At 44.7% G+C, this 13,502-nt stretch overlaps 1 protein-coding gene across 2 annotated transcripts in view; it reads left to right on the top strand.

Moving 5' to 3' along the window:
- Positions 1 to 1,785: 1,785 nt before the first annotated feature.
- Positions 1,786 to 13,502, top strand: part of LOC139544764 (slit homolog 1 protein-like) — a 122,200-nt gene continuing 110,483 nt past the window's right edge. For both annotated transcript variants that reach the window (XM_071351985.1, XM_071351984.1), the window contains exon 1: positions 1,786 to 2,483. In XM_071351985.1, the coding sequence (XP_071208086.1) occupies positions 2,248 to 2,483 (236 nt within the window). In that variant the 5' untranslated portion in view covers positions 1,786 to 2,247. The remainder of the gene's footprint in view (positions 2,484 to 13,502) is intronic.

Below are 13,502 nucleotides of genomic sequence, written 5' to 3'. Positions count from 1 at the left end.
CATGTGGGAAGTTTATTGCAGAACATAAAATGTTACATACACTGCTGCACTTTTCTTAAACATCCACTAGGTGGCATCCCGAGTCGTTGAGTAAGGACGCTGTGTTGTGCTAGGGCATAGACCGAAACGTGCACCCAGGGGGGACCCAGGACCGAGTTTGGGAAACCCTGCTATAGACCACTACATACGCATTGAGTGTATTATGTATGCAGTTGAAATCTAATAGTTTAACCTACATCAGACTCAGCAGAGGTAAAGGCAGGTTTGGCTACTCTACTCTTAAATAGGCCGTTTTTGAAAGAGTATAAATTATGATTTCACCTGCCCAGCTGTCACGGAAGTTAAGTTTCCATTGCCTTGTCTGTTTAGAAAGCACATACAATTGAAGGAATAATTTATAGCAGCTTTAGCCAATATTCTTGATATTTTGTAGGATATGCCTATCCTGTTCTTGTTTGGGGTAGGTTAATATCAGAAGCAATTGATATTCCAGGGAACCACCTCCCTATGTATGTAATGATCTCATAAAGGTCTATAATGTAAACATTGGCTGTGATATTCCTGATGAATTGAATACATTTTTTCCGCAGACGCCCCACGCGTATTTGACTACCGCAGGCGCGCGGTGCCATTGATATTGCATTTTCGTAATTGTTCATTGTAGAAATTGAGCGTTTTTTTTCTTAATTCCAACCTGTCTCTTCGATTCACCGTTAACTCTGCCGAGCGAAGCGGAAACGCAGTAAGATAGAACCTAGCGCACATCAAGGCTCTCTGCGCGCTCTACCTTGCGCCCCTTGGCGTCGCATCTGCTCCTGTTCCAGCGCGCGATCAATTCAGACGCGCCTCTGATGAAATGAAAAGCGACCCACTGGCGTCCCCGCGCACTCAGGAACCTAATTTGTATTAGGAGCTCAAACGGGGGTCCTTCCCGCGCATGTCAACATCGAGGTTCTCTCTTTGTTGTCGCTCTGGGTGCAGTGACTCATTCTATTCATCATGCACAATAGAGCCGCTGTGGCGCGTTTTCCCCGTGGCCAATTTGTATTCGATAAAGTTTACTGTGTTTGTTTATGCGTGTGAGAGGAGAGTAGCCTTGTGAAATCAAACAGACTACAGACCCTGGTAGGAAATGGGGGTGGGGGGACTAACAGAATAGAGAATAGACAATTCCAAGGTAGAGAAAAAGACAGAGAATCATAGATGTAATATTGAATTCTAGAGGGTTTGGTATCTGGTAATTATACACACACTAGATTAAAAACCTGTCCCCTCATTTGAATTTCAAAGACTCATTATTATGAATTAAAAGCAGGCTCTTCGTCCAGCAGGGAGCATCCATTGGTGTCAGTCCAAAGAAGCCAACCATTTTCCAATCCTGCAATACAGTAACTAAATACAGTAATGTAATACAAATCATTTATACAGTTAACTACATGAAACGTTTATCTAAGCCACCACTCCATGGTAGAGGAAAAATACAGATAATTGAGAGAGTAGGGTATTCCCCCCTCTACATCCAGGCCCATGCCGCCTCGGGCTGTGTTCCCCCCCAGGGGATGAGACCAAAAGCGGGCAGCACAGGAAGGGAGAGAGGCTACTGTCACTGGAAGTGGCTTTCACTACTGCTGCTGCTGCCAGGAGAGAGAATGGATGTGAGTTCACACAGGGTTCTGGGAGGTGTGTGTCTGTGTGTGTGTGGCGCGGGGGGGGGGGGGGGGGTTGTGTGGGAGGAGTCTCAGCGTTTATTTGTAGAACCTTTTGATGGATGATTGCTGAGAGAGAGGGAGGGTGAGAGTCCTTTTTTCTGGTCGTTCACTGTTCCCTCTTCTACAGGCAGAGAGCACAATGAGTCAATGAAAGCTGAAGGGAAGAGGAGCACTACAGCAGAGAGAGAGAGGGAGCAGAACCAAGGAGACGAGAGTACGAGAGGGAGATAGAAAGAAGGAAAGCTTTTTGGACAGACGTCTAACCAGATAATAAAGAGTCTGGTTTTAAAGCCAGGCTGGGATGAAGTATCAGTGACCGTTGATCTGAGGACTAACTACGCTACTTCACCTCTCTACAAGGAGGTTTTCTGATCTTTCCTTTTTTATTAGGAACATTTGGACCATTTTCTCCCCTCCACTTGGTCTCTGGTCAGGGGATCTTGCTCGCCGCAGTAACCCAGGTCTCTGGAGCTCTGAGTGGGGTTGAGGTAGAGGAGCCTTGTCTCTGGTTGCTGGTGCTTTGGGGCTGGAGGAGAGGATGGACATGCTAAGGAGATCCATGGCTGGAGCCGGGTCAGGGGGCTGTGGAGCCAGGCTAGACCACTTCGTGGTGGCCCGGGCTGGGCTGTGGCTGCTGCTGTGGGGGTGCCTGCTGGGGGCTGGCGGGGTGGAGGCATGCCCTTCTCTGTGTACCTGTGTGGGAGCCACGGTGGACTGCCACGGCCTGGGGGTCCGGAACATCCCCAAGAATATCCCCAGGAGCACAGAGAGACTGTGAGTACTGGCGGGGTGTGTGTGTTCCTCTGTTTATGAGTGTGTCGTAGTGTGTGTAACAAACTATCAATGTGACTTATTGCCTGTGTGTGTGGGGGTTCCTGTGTGGCGCACCATGTCACCAGGGTGTATGCCAGTCTGGTTAACTTCAAACACACTCAGCTCAGGGTTGTAACAATACCAGTGCCTTTCCACTTGACCCCTTGTCCCTTATATAGGTTGCATCCCAAATTGCACCCTATTCCCTATTTAGTGCACTACTTTTGACCAGACTCTCTACTATAGTCTACTACACCAGTAATATCCAGCTAGAGACTCTCTACTATAGTCTACTACACCAGTAATATCCACCATGTACTGTGCAGTCAGTCAACCTCTTGTGCAGGGGTTCTCCAACCTCTCCTCAGTGGTCCCCAAGTCGTTCCTTGTTTTTAAAAATCTATTCCAGAGCCAGCACCGCTGATTCACCTTGTCAACTAATCATCAGACCCTTGACTAGGTGAATCAGGGGAGCTAGTTCAGGGCTACAACAGAACTGTGAAACGTCTGTGGGTCCGTGAGGAGACGTTGGAGAACCACTACCCTAGTGCACTTACTCAATGCCCACTAATCACACTAGCTGAACACAGTCAGTACTTTCTTAGCCACGATAGGGCTCGAACAGGCTCATTCCTCTCTCTCACTCACACTCTGTCTCTCTGTGTCACTCACTCTCTCCCCCTCCTTCTGTGTGTTTGTTTGTGTCCCTCTTGGTGTGTGTGTGCGGGTCAGGATCTTGGGGAGGCTTAACATCATGTACAGTCTGTCTCAGGTCTGGAGTGCATGTGTGTGAATTATGAATGGTCCCAGGGGGTAGTGTGTGTCTGTGGGTCAGTGAAGCCTCTGAGTGGGTGTTCTAGACACAGTGCCCTACTCCTCTCTCTGTAGAGGAATCACAGCAATGATGATGTCATAGGATGATGACTGCATCCCAGCGGTTCTTCATCCCGGGGGTCACGTTTGAGTTTCTCCGCTAGCAGCACTACACACCTGATTCCACCAATCAAAGGCTTGATGATGAGTTGATTCAGATGTGTAGTGCCAGGGGAAAACCAAAACAATCTGCCTCCCGTTGTGCTCCGGGACCAGGATTCAGAAACACTGATGTGTTGTTCAGTGATACAGTAGCTGACCTGTGTCAGATACAAACACTTCTGCCTGTCCTCGTCAAGCCATGCATGAAGACCTGACCCACTAGACGACAGTCAGAGGAGGTTGGACTATATGCCGGTGTCACTGTGGTCTCTAAGGGGGTTGGTGATCCAGCTACAACATATCCCATAATGCAGTAGCGCAGTACATCCACGACAGCCATAGTCATGTAGTTGTCTGATAGAGTTGGCTCAATCTCCAACACAACTGAACCAGGGCTCATCTAGCAGTGCTGATCAAGGATCAGGTTTCAACTCTTATTCATTATGACCTGAAAAGCCAAACTGATCCCAGATCAGCAGTCTTGTTGTGAGAAACGTTGTGAATACGGGTCAGTCTAGTAGTAGTAGTAGGTCATTACAGGGTGGGGTGTGTTAAACCTCTTGTCTGATAATTAGCGTGTAAAGTGATCTGTGTGTCAGGGAGGTAGATTGGGAACACACACGCACACTAACTCACACACTCTCACACACACACACACAGAGTGTGTATTCCCGTGGGGTCCCGGGGCAATAAGAGGGTGATTCATCATGGTAACTCCACCAGTCAAACAATATTCCTCCCCGCTCCCTGGGGCATTGTCAAGGCAACGGTGAAAAATAGCTAACGCCTTGGGCTCCCGGGAACCGTTATTTGAGTGGGGTGGGATGGAGGGAGGGGGGACAATATTGTCCATACCAGCCGGCAATATGCTTCCAACTTTGAACAAAGCAGTGCTGACAACAAAAGGCTGGTTTGATTTGAAATGGGAGCTAAATTGAACCTTATTGTGAGGTTCAAGTGGGGTAGATATTATAGAGGGTTGGTATTGTGAGGTTCAAGTGGGGTAGATATTATAGAGGGTTGGTATTGTGAGGTTCAAGTGGGGTAGATATTATAGAGGGTTGGTATTGTGAGGTTCAAGTGGGGTAGATATTATAGAGGGTTGGTATTGTGAGGTTCAAGTGGGGTAGATATTATAGAGGGTTGGTATTGTGAGGTTCAAGTGGGGTAGATATTATAGAGGGTTGGTATTGTGAGGTTCAAGTGGGGTAGATATTATAGAGGGTTGGTATTGTGAGGTTCAAGTGGGGTAGATATTATAGAGGGTTGGTATTGTGAGGTTCAAGTGGGGTAGATATTATAGAGGGTTGGTATTGTGAGGTTCAAGTGGGGTAGATATTATAGAGGGTTGGTATTGTGAGGTTCAAGTGGGGTAGATATTATAGAGGGTTGGTATTGTGAGGTTCAAGTGGGGTAGATATTATAGAGGGTTGGTATTGTGAGGTTCAAGTGGGGTAGATATTATAGAGGGTTGGTATTGTGAGGTTCAAGTGGGGTAGATATTATAGAGGGTTGGTATTGTGAGGTTCAAGTGGGGTAGATATTATAGAGGGTTGGTATTGTGAGGTTCAAGTGGGGTAGATATTATAGAGGGTTGGTATTGTTAGGTTCAAGTGGGGTAGATATTATAGAGGGTTGGTATTGTGAGGTTCAAGTGGGGTAGATATTATAGAGGGTTGGTATTGTGAGGTTCAAGTGGGGTAGATATTATAGAGGGTTGGTATTGTAGTCAGACATGCAAAACAGAATGACACATCTACTGTCATTTAGAAATAAATCAAACTATTACACACGCATTTATTTGAGAAGAACTTCATTATGTCAGTGTCCTGGCTTTCCCTGACTACTCTAGAGCTTTCCCTGACTACTGTTGGGCTTTCCCTGACTACTGTAGGGCTTTCCCTGACTACTGTTGGGCTTTCCCTGACTACTGTAGGGCTTTCCCTGACTACTGTAGGGCTTTCCCTGACTACTGTGGGACTATCCCGGTGTGTCTACTGTGGGACTATCCCGGTGTGTCTACTGTGGGACTATCCCGGTGTGTCTACTGTGGGACTATCCCGGTGTGTCTACTGTGGTACTATCCCGGTGTGTCTACTGTGGGACTATCCCAGTGTGTCTACTGTGGGACTATCCCGGTGTGTCTACTGTGGGACTATCCCGGTGTGTCTACTGTAGGACTATCCCGGTGTGTCTACTGTGGGACTATCCCAGTGTGTCTACTGTAGGTTTTTGGACATTTTCTATAAAGTGGGACCATTTCTCTCTACCTTTTGTTAAGGTCTACAGTATTATTAACAGAGAGTGTCTGCTCTAGCTAATGCGATTTCCTGTAGTGTGTGTGTGGACACCAGCTTGTTGTCATGTCATTAAGAGGTCAAAGGTCATGGACCCCCACTCTGAGTCTGAGACTGGGACTCCTGTCCTGCTCCGCTATGGGAAACTTAAATAAATCCCTCCTGTTTGTGTGTGTTCGGTATCAGAGAAGGGGATCTCTGTTCAGCTCCTGGAAGTTTAAACCCAAACAAATCTCTGCAAGGCTTGGAGCCACCGGCGGCGGTCACACACACCAGACGGAAAACACACACTGTGGAAAACGGACGGAAAACACACACTGTGTGTGTGTGTGTGTGTCTATGTTTCTGTAGTGACTCTGAGATGTCTCTGTGTCTTTTATTTATCTGTCTGTGTTATTCTGATGTATAGACACTTGGCTCTCTGTGTGTTCATACATGTGCTTTTGTGTTTTTGAGTTTGGTTGTTCATTTAGGGGCTAGAAGTGATGTTAGTATGTGTTTTTTGGTCTGCTCTGGCTGTTGGCGGAGCTGCTAAACAAGTGTGATGGCCGAGGTTAACTATACAGCGGTAACTCTCCTCGCCACATTAGCTTCGCCCTCATGTGGGTGCTAACAAGCTAGCAAGCATGCTAAGTAGTGCTACATATCAAGAGCCGCTGTAAGCCAATCCAGTAGGGGGTGGAAGCTATAGTAAGCTTCGATTGGTCACTCGCGCCGCAATATCGCGGAGGAATTGCATAGAATTAAGCTTTCCCTAACTTTAGTCCCACTCCGTTCAGCTCCCTAAACCATGCTCACTTCACCAAACGGTACCCCGTTCACTCTGCTTCTCTCGCTTTCCTTCCATTCAAAATGAATGGCTTCCGATGTTTTCACCGTGTGATGCCGCTGTATAGTCAACCCGGCCAAGAGTGGATTAGCGGTTAGCGCGCGGTGGCGGCTAGCAGGGGGTAAGAGAAATAAAGGGAAATAGATTAGACAGAGATGAGACGCCGTGGGGGGCTGATACCTCTGGCTCCACTCCGTGACATGACTTCTTAGACACTCACTCTATCCCTGTGGTGTAAAGTGCTTAAGTAAAAAGTACTACTTAAGTCGTTTTCATGGGTATCTGTACTTACTTTTACTTCATTACATTCCTAAAGAAAATAATGTACTTTTTACTCCATACATTTTCCCTGACACCCAAAAGTACTTGTTATATATTTTGTGCTTAGCAGGACAGGAAAATTGTCCAATTTGCACACTTATCAAGAGAACATCCCTGGTCATACCTACTGCCTCTGATCTGACAGACTCATTAAACACAGATGCTTCGTTTGTAAATGATGTCTGAATGTTGGAGTGTGCCCCTGGCTATCCATTTAAAAAAACAAGAAAATAGACCCGTCTGGTTTGATTAATATAAGGAATTTGAAATGATTTAGACTTATACATTTTAGCAATTACATTTAATTTTGATACTTAAGTATATTTAAAACCAAAGACTTTTAGACTTTTACTCAAGTTGTATTTTACTGGGTGACTTACTTTTACTTTTTTACTTATTTTTTTCATTTTCTGTTAAAAGTATCTTTACTTTTACTCAAGTATGACAGATCTCTATTTCTACTGTCTCTTGTAATCATCGTGTGTGTTCAGTCAGTGTGCTGACAGCAGAATGATTATGCAGCTGCTCCTAAATACACTGGAACTACATGGAGCAGCTGTGACATGCTGCATCTGACACACATCACAGACCATTGAAGGAGAGACAACCACAGAGATGACACATTAACTCAGTTAGTTCATTGTGTTTCTCTTGATGATGGTAATACACATGCACACACACACACGCACACACACTGCAGAGGACCCATGTGTAGCTAATCAGTGCAGACAACTCGTTTTAATCCGCTAATCAATCTAGCATCTGGGCGCTCGTGAAACCGGATTTTAAAAATCCATCAGATATTGACTGAATAGTAGCACATTTTACTGGCACGGACAAATAATAGAGCTCAGGGATTTTGGTAGGAATTCAGGTATTCTATTTATTGTCAAATGTATTTGGGGGTTTGTTGTAGAATGCACTTACACTGAACAAAAATGTAAACACAACATGCAACAATTTCAAGGTTCATATAAGGCCCTAATCTATGGATTTCACATCACTGGGAATACAGATATGCATCTGTTGGTCACAGATACCTTAAAAAATGGGTAGGGGCGTGGATCAGAAAACAGAAAACTGTTTTCAGAAAACTGTTTGTGTTTGTGAACAGAACCCCAGGACCAGCTTGCTTAGGGGACTCTTCTCCAGGTTCATCTCTCAGTAGGGGATGGCTTTGTTATGGAAGGTTTGGGAATCACTTCCTTTTAGGTGGTTGCAGAATTTAACAACTTTTTCTGGATTTTGATAATTAGCGGGTATCGGTCTAATTCTTCTTTGCATGCATTATTTGGTGTTATACGTTGTACACAGAGGATGTTTTTGCAGAATTCTGCATGCAGAGTCTCATTTTGGTGTTTGTCACGTTTTGTGATTTCTTGGTTGGTAAGCGGACCCCAGACCTCACAACCATAAATGGCAATGGGTTTTATAACTGATTCAAGTATTTGTAGCCAGATCCTAATTGGGATGTCGAATTATATGTTCCTTTTGATGGCATTGAAGGCCTTGTCTCTCAGATCGTCTCTCAGACCGTTCACAGCTTTGTGAAAGTTACCTGTGGCGCTGATTTTTAGGCTGAGGTACAGTAGGTATAGTTTTTTTGTCTTACTGAGATTTGCTTTCTGGGCCCAGGTCTGACAGAATATGTACAGAAGATCTAGGTGCTGCTGTAGACCCTCCTTGGTTGGGAACAGAATCACCAGATCATCAGCAAACGGTAGACATTTGACTTCAGATTCTAATAGGGTGAGGCCGGGGGCTGCAGACTGTTCTAGTGTCTTCGCCAATTTGTTGATATATACAGTTGAAGTCGGAAGTTTACATACACTTAGGTTAGAGTCATTAAAACTCGTTTTTCAACCACTCCATAAATGTATTGTTAACAAACTATAGTTTTGGCAAGTCGGTTAGGACATCTACTTTGTGCATGACACAAGTCATTTTTCCAACAATTCTTTACAGACAGATTATTTCACTTATAATTCACTGTATTACAATTCCAGAAGGTCAGAAGTTTACATACACTAAATTGATTGTGCCTTTAAACAGAAAATTATGTCATGGCTTTAGAAGCTTCTGATCGGCTAATTTCCATAATTTGAGTCAATTGGAGGTGAACCTGTGGATGTATTTCAAGGCCTACCTTCAAACTCAGTGCCTCTTTGCTTGACATCATGGGAAAATCAAAAGAAATCAGCCAAGACCTCAGAAACAAAATTGTATGCCTCCACATGTCTGGTTCATCCTTGGGAGCAATTTCCAAACACCTGAAGGTACCAAGTTCATCTGCACAAACAATAGTATGCAAGTACTGTATAAACACCATGGGACCACGCTGCCGCCATACCGCTCAGGAAGGAGACGCGTTCTGTCTCCTAGAGATGAACGTACGTTGGTGCAAAAAGTGCAAATAAATCCCAGAACAACAGCAAAGGACCTTGTGAAGATGCTGGAGGAAACATGTACAATAGTATCTATATCCACAGTAAAACAAGTCCTATATCGACATAACCTGAAAGGCCGCTCAGCAAGGAAGAAGCCACTGCTCCATAAACTGCCATTAAAAAAGCCAGACTACGGTTTGCAACTGCACATAGTGACAAAGATTGTACTTTTTGGAGAAATGTCCTCTGGTCTGATGAAACAAAAATAGAACTGTTTGGCCATAATGACCATCGTTATGTTTGGAGGAAAAAGGGCGAGGCTTGCAAGCCAAAGAACACCATCCCAACCGTGAAGCACGGGTGTGGCAGCATCATATTTTGGGGGTGCTTTGCTGCAGGAGGGACTGGTGCACTTCACAAAATAGATGGCTTCATGAGGTAGGAAAATTATGTGGATATATTGAAGCAACATCTTAAGACATATGTCAGGAAGTTGAACCTTGGTCGCAAATGTTTCTTCCAAATGGACAATGACCCCAAGCATACTTCCAAAGTTGTGGCCAAATGGCTTCAGGACAACCAAGTCAAGGTATTGGTGTGGCCATCAAAGCCCTGACCTCAATCCTATAGAAAATTGGTGGGCAGAACTGAAAAAGCGTGTGCGAACAAGGAGGCCTACAAACCTGACTCAGTTACACCAGCTCTGTCAGGAGGAATGGGCCAAAATTCACCCAACTTATTGTGGGAAGCTTGTGGAAGGCTACCCGAAACGTTTGACCCAAGTTAAACAATTGAAAGGCAATGCTACCAAATACTAATTGAGTGTATGTAAACGTCTGACCCACTGGGAATGTGATGAAAGAAACAAAAGCTGAAATAAATCATTCTCTCTACTATTATTCACATTTCACATTCTTAAAATAAAGTGGTGATCCTAACTTTTTTACTCTGATTAAATGTGAGGAATTGTGAAAAACTGAGTTTAAATATATTTGGCTAAGGTGTATGTAAACTTCTAACTTCAACTGTATGTGGTGCTCAAGCTGCATCCCTGTCTCACCCCACAGCCCTGTGGAAAGAAATGTTTGTTTGTTTTTTTGTCAATTTGAACGTCACATTTTGTTGTTTGTGTACATTGATTTTATAATGCCAAATGTCTCTCTCCATCTATCTCTCTCTCTCTCTCTCTCTCTCTCTCTCTCTCTCTCTCTCTCTCTCTCTCTCTCTCTCTCTCTCTCTCTCTCTCTCTCTCTCTCTCTCTCTTTTCATCTGTCTATTTTTTTCTCTCTCTCTGTGGCCTTTCCTTTCATAGGCCAGCTAATAAGGGGGAACTTGAGTGGAACTTGTGCTGCTTGACTGCCCACTGAAGCTGCTATTGCGGAGCAATTTGGTGTGTGTGTGTGAGGGAGAGAGAGTGTGCAGGTGGCTGGAAGGATGAATGTGTCAGTGTGTACTGTGTGTGTTGCGCTGTGTAAGTGTGTAAGACGTGTTCTGCTGTAACAAGCCTTTGCCTGGTGGAGTCTCTCTCTACTTCAGACTTCCCTGACCCCTGACCTCTCCATGCTCCACAAAACCCAATTATCCACACCTCATCAGCACACAAGGTGTGTGTGTGTGTGTGTGTGTGTTCATCTCCCCCTCCTATCCTTCATCTCTCTTTCTCTCTCTCGACGTCATTAGGACCTACTCACTCTCGCTCTCTTTCAGGACCCTGTTAGCTAAGACTCTCCTCCAAGCTTATGCTCCAGTCACGTAAACCTGCCAAACCACAGCAGTGATTTCAGTTGTAAATACAGCCTCCTTGTTTGTAACAGGGACACAATTACAAGTGTCTCTTCTTAGGGATGATGTAGGAGTTGCTCTCTGAAACACTAGGAAGAGAACATTGTGTGTGTACATATACAGTATATAGGTCAAACACAGCCTTCTTCTGGTGCCTAGGTCCACTCACTGTCAGAGCCATTTCACACACATCACGAGAGGGATTATAGACCCCCTGTAATTCCACATCTCTCTCTCAAACCGTTCATCATTTTTCTCACTGCTCCATGGGTGAAGTCTGGGTCAAGATCACACACCGAAACCACTGTGTGTGTCTCTCTCTCTCTCTCCCACACACACACACACACACACACTCAACACACACACACACACACGTGTTATACTGCTCTTTGGGACAGACAAGGTCATCCTCTACCTCACTCTTTACTGTAGTACAGCAACCTGATACCACACACACACCGTCTTACAGGCTCTCACCACAGAGCCCTGTGGGAAAGGTGACATCATCTTCTCCTATCTGGCTGTCAATTCAACCAAAGACAATGAGGTCATATTGTAAAGCAGCGGTTCCCAAACTTGGGGTCACGACTGATTTGAAAATGGGGTTGCGGAAGAATTTCCAACCCCCCCCAAAAAATAGAAAAATAGAATTCCAGAATTCCCAAAATATAATAACCCTGTCTATAAGACAAGCTCTCACAGCCCTGCCTGCAACCTGATCTCATAGTTTCACTTCAGACTTTGCCGTAAACGGATGAACGTTGATTTTTCACCCATTACTTCCGAGGGGAGATGGTTGCCTCGCTTCGAGATCTTAGGAAACAATGCAGTATTTCGTTTTTTTATGTCATATTTCTTACATTGTTACCCCAGGAAATCTTACTTATATGTACGTATTCTCATTCACCCCTTTTAGATTTTTGTGTATTAGGTAGTTGTTGGGGAATTGTTAGATTACTTGTTAGATATTACTGCACTGTCGGAACTAGAAGCATTTCGCTACACTCGCATTAACATCTGCTAACCATGTGTATGTGACCAATAAAATGTGATTTGATTACAGGGTTATAACAGAAACAACTCAAACGGTTAAGTATCGACGTCCTAAAGGAACTTTTATAAACATCCGAAATCGACGGCTCTTTCTTGTGACCAGCACGCTCACAGACTCACTGCAGAATCCCGACATTTGTCCATAAACCTAACATTTTGAAGGTTAAGTTGAGGCATTCATTCTGAATGGTTAAGGTAAGGGTTCAGGTTTTGGGTTAAAACAATAAATAACAAGTACCTTGTACAGGGATTGAGTATTCAACCCTCTTGAGCTGGAGCTCGTGGCTTCCGCCCATCCGCCATCCCTGTCCAAAATGCCCCAGCAAAACCCGAGCCTACTTGATGGTAATAGAGCTCAATGTTGCCCCTAGTGGCGGGTTTTGAAGGCATCTCCCGACATCCTGGGGACCTGGACGGATGTCGAATTTCAGTGGATGTTGAGCGACCTGGTTGATCAAGAACCAAGGATGTTTGATAGCAAGCTAAGGTTCTCTCAGACTGAACGCTGCAGCTCACCATGAAGTAGAACAATGGTGAGAATAGCATTCAGTCGGGTTTAACCAGGATCCTCTGTGTTTTCTCACATTGGATTCCTCATACTCTCAGAAACGTTATGTTGAGATCACGCTGTCAGGTTATTCGTGATGACGTAGCCACAGATGCTTACAAAACACATCTCATCCTACGAAGGCTTTTTCTTTGGTTATTATCGTTCTAGCTTTGTGTTGGACACTCTGTTATCAGACTGAGAACATAATATGTGTCCCAAATGGCTCCCTATTCCCTATATAGTGCACTACTTTTGACCAGAGCTCTAGTCAAAAGTGGTGCCATTTGGGACGTAAGCAGATTGTCCTCTGGAGAGGAGCTGTTAATTCCTGTTTTGTGCCAGTCAACTTGCTGTGGTTTAATAAAACCACCCTGTGATTGGTTGACCGCCTGCTGCATCTAATCAGCACCTCTGTGGGCTGCTGCTCTGAGGACACTGTGTGGGTGTTTGAAAGAGACGTTGTAGTCCAAGGCAAGACAACACCAACAAATTTGCAGCTCCCCTGTCACACAGCACCTGTGTCTGTGTGTGAATGAGAGAGGGAGAGAAGGAGAGCGATTGAGACAGCTAGGAGAGAGAGACTGACTTCTGTCATGTATTCTGAACTGTCGATGAAACCAGTCTGCTCTACCTGTAGCTAAGGCCAGTCCCAGATAAAGGAGATGGAGTATAGTATTATTGTATTTACAGTGCATTCGGAAAGTATTCAGACTCCTTGACTTTTTCCACATTTTGTTACGTTCCAGCCTTATTCTAAAATGGATTAAATCGTTTTTTCCCTTCATA

Source organism: Salvelinus alpinus, chromosome 2 (genome assembly GCF_045679555.1).
Source record: "Salvelinus alpinus chromosome 2, SLU_Salpinus.1, whole genome shotgun sequence".
NCBI lineage: Eukaryota > Metazoa > Chordata > Actinopteri > Salmoniformes > Salmonidae > Salvelinus > Salvelinus alpinus.
The sequence above is the reverse complement of the archived record's forward strand: the minus strand, read 5'-3'. Positions and strand labels throughout refer to the sequence as shown.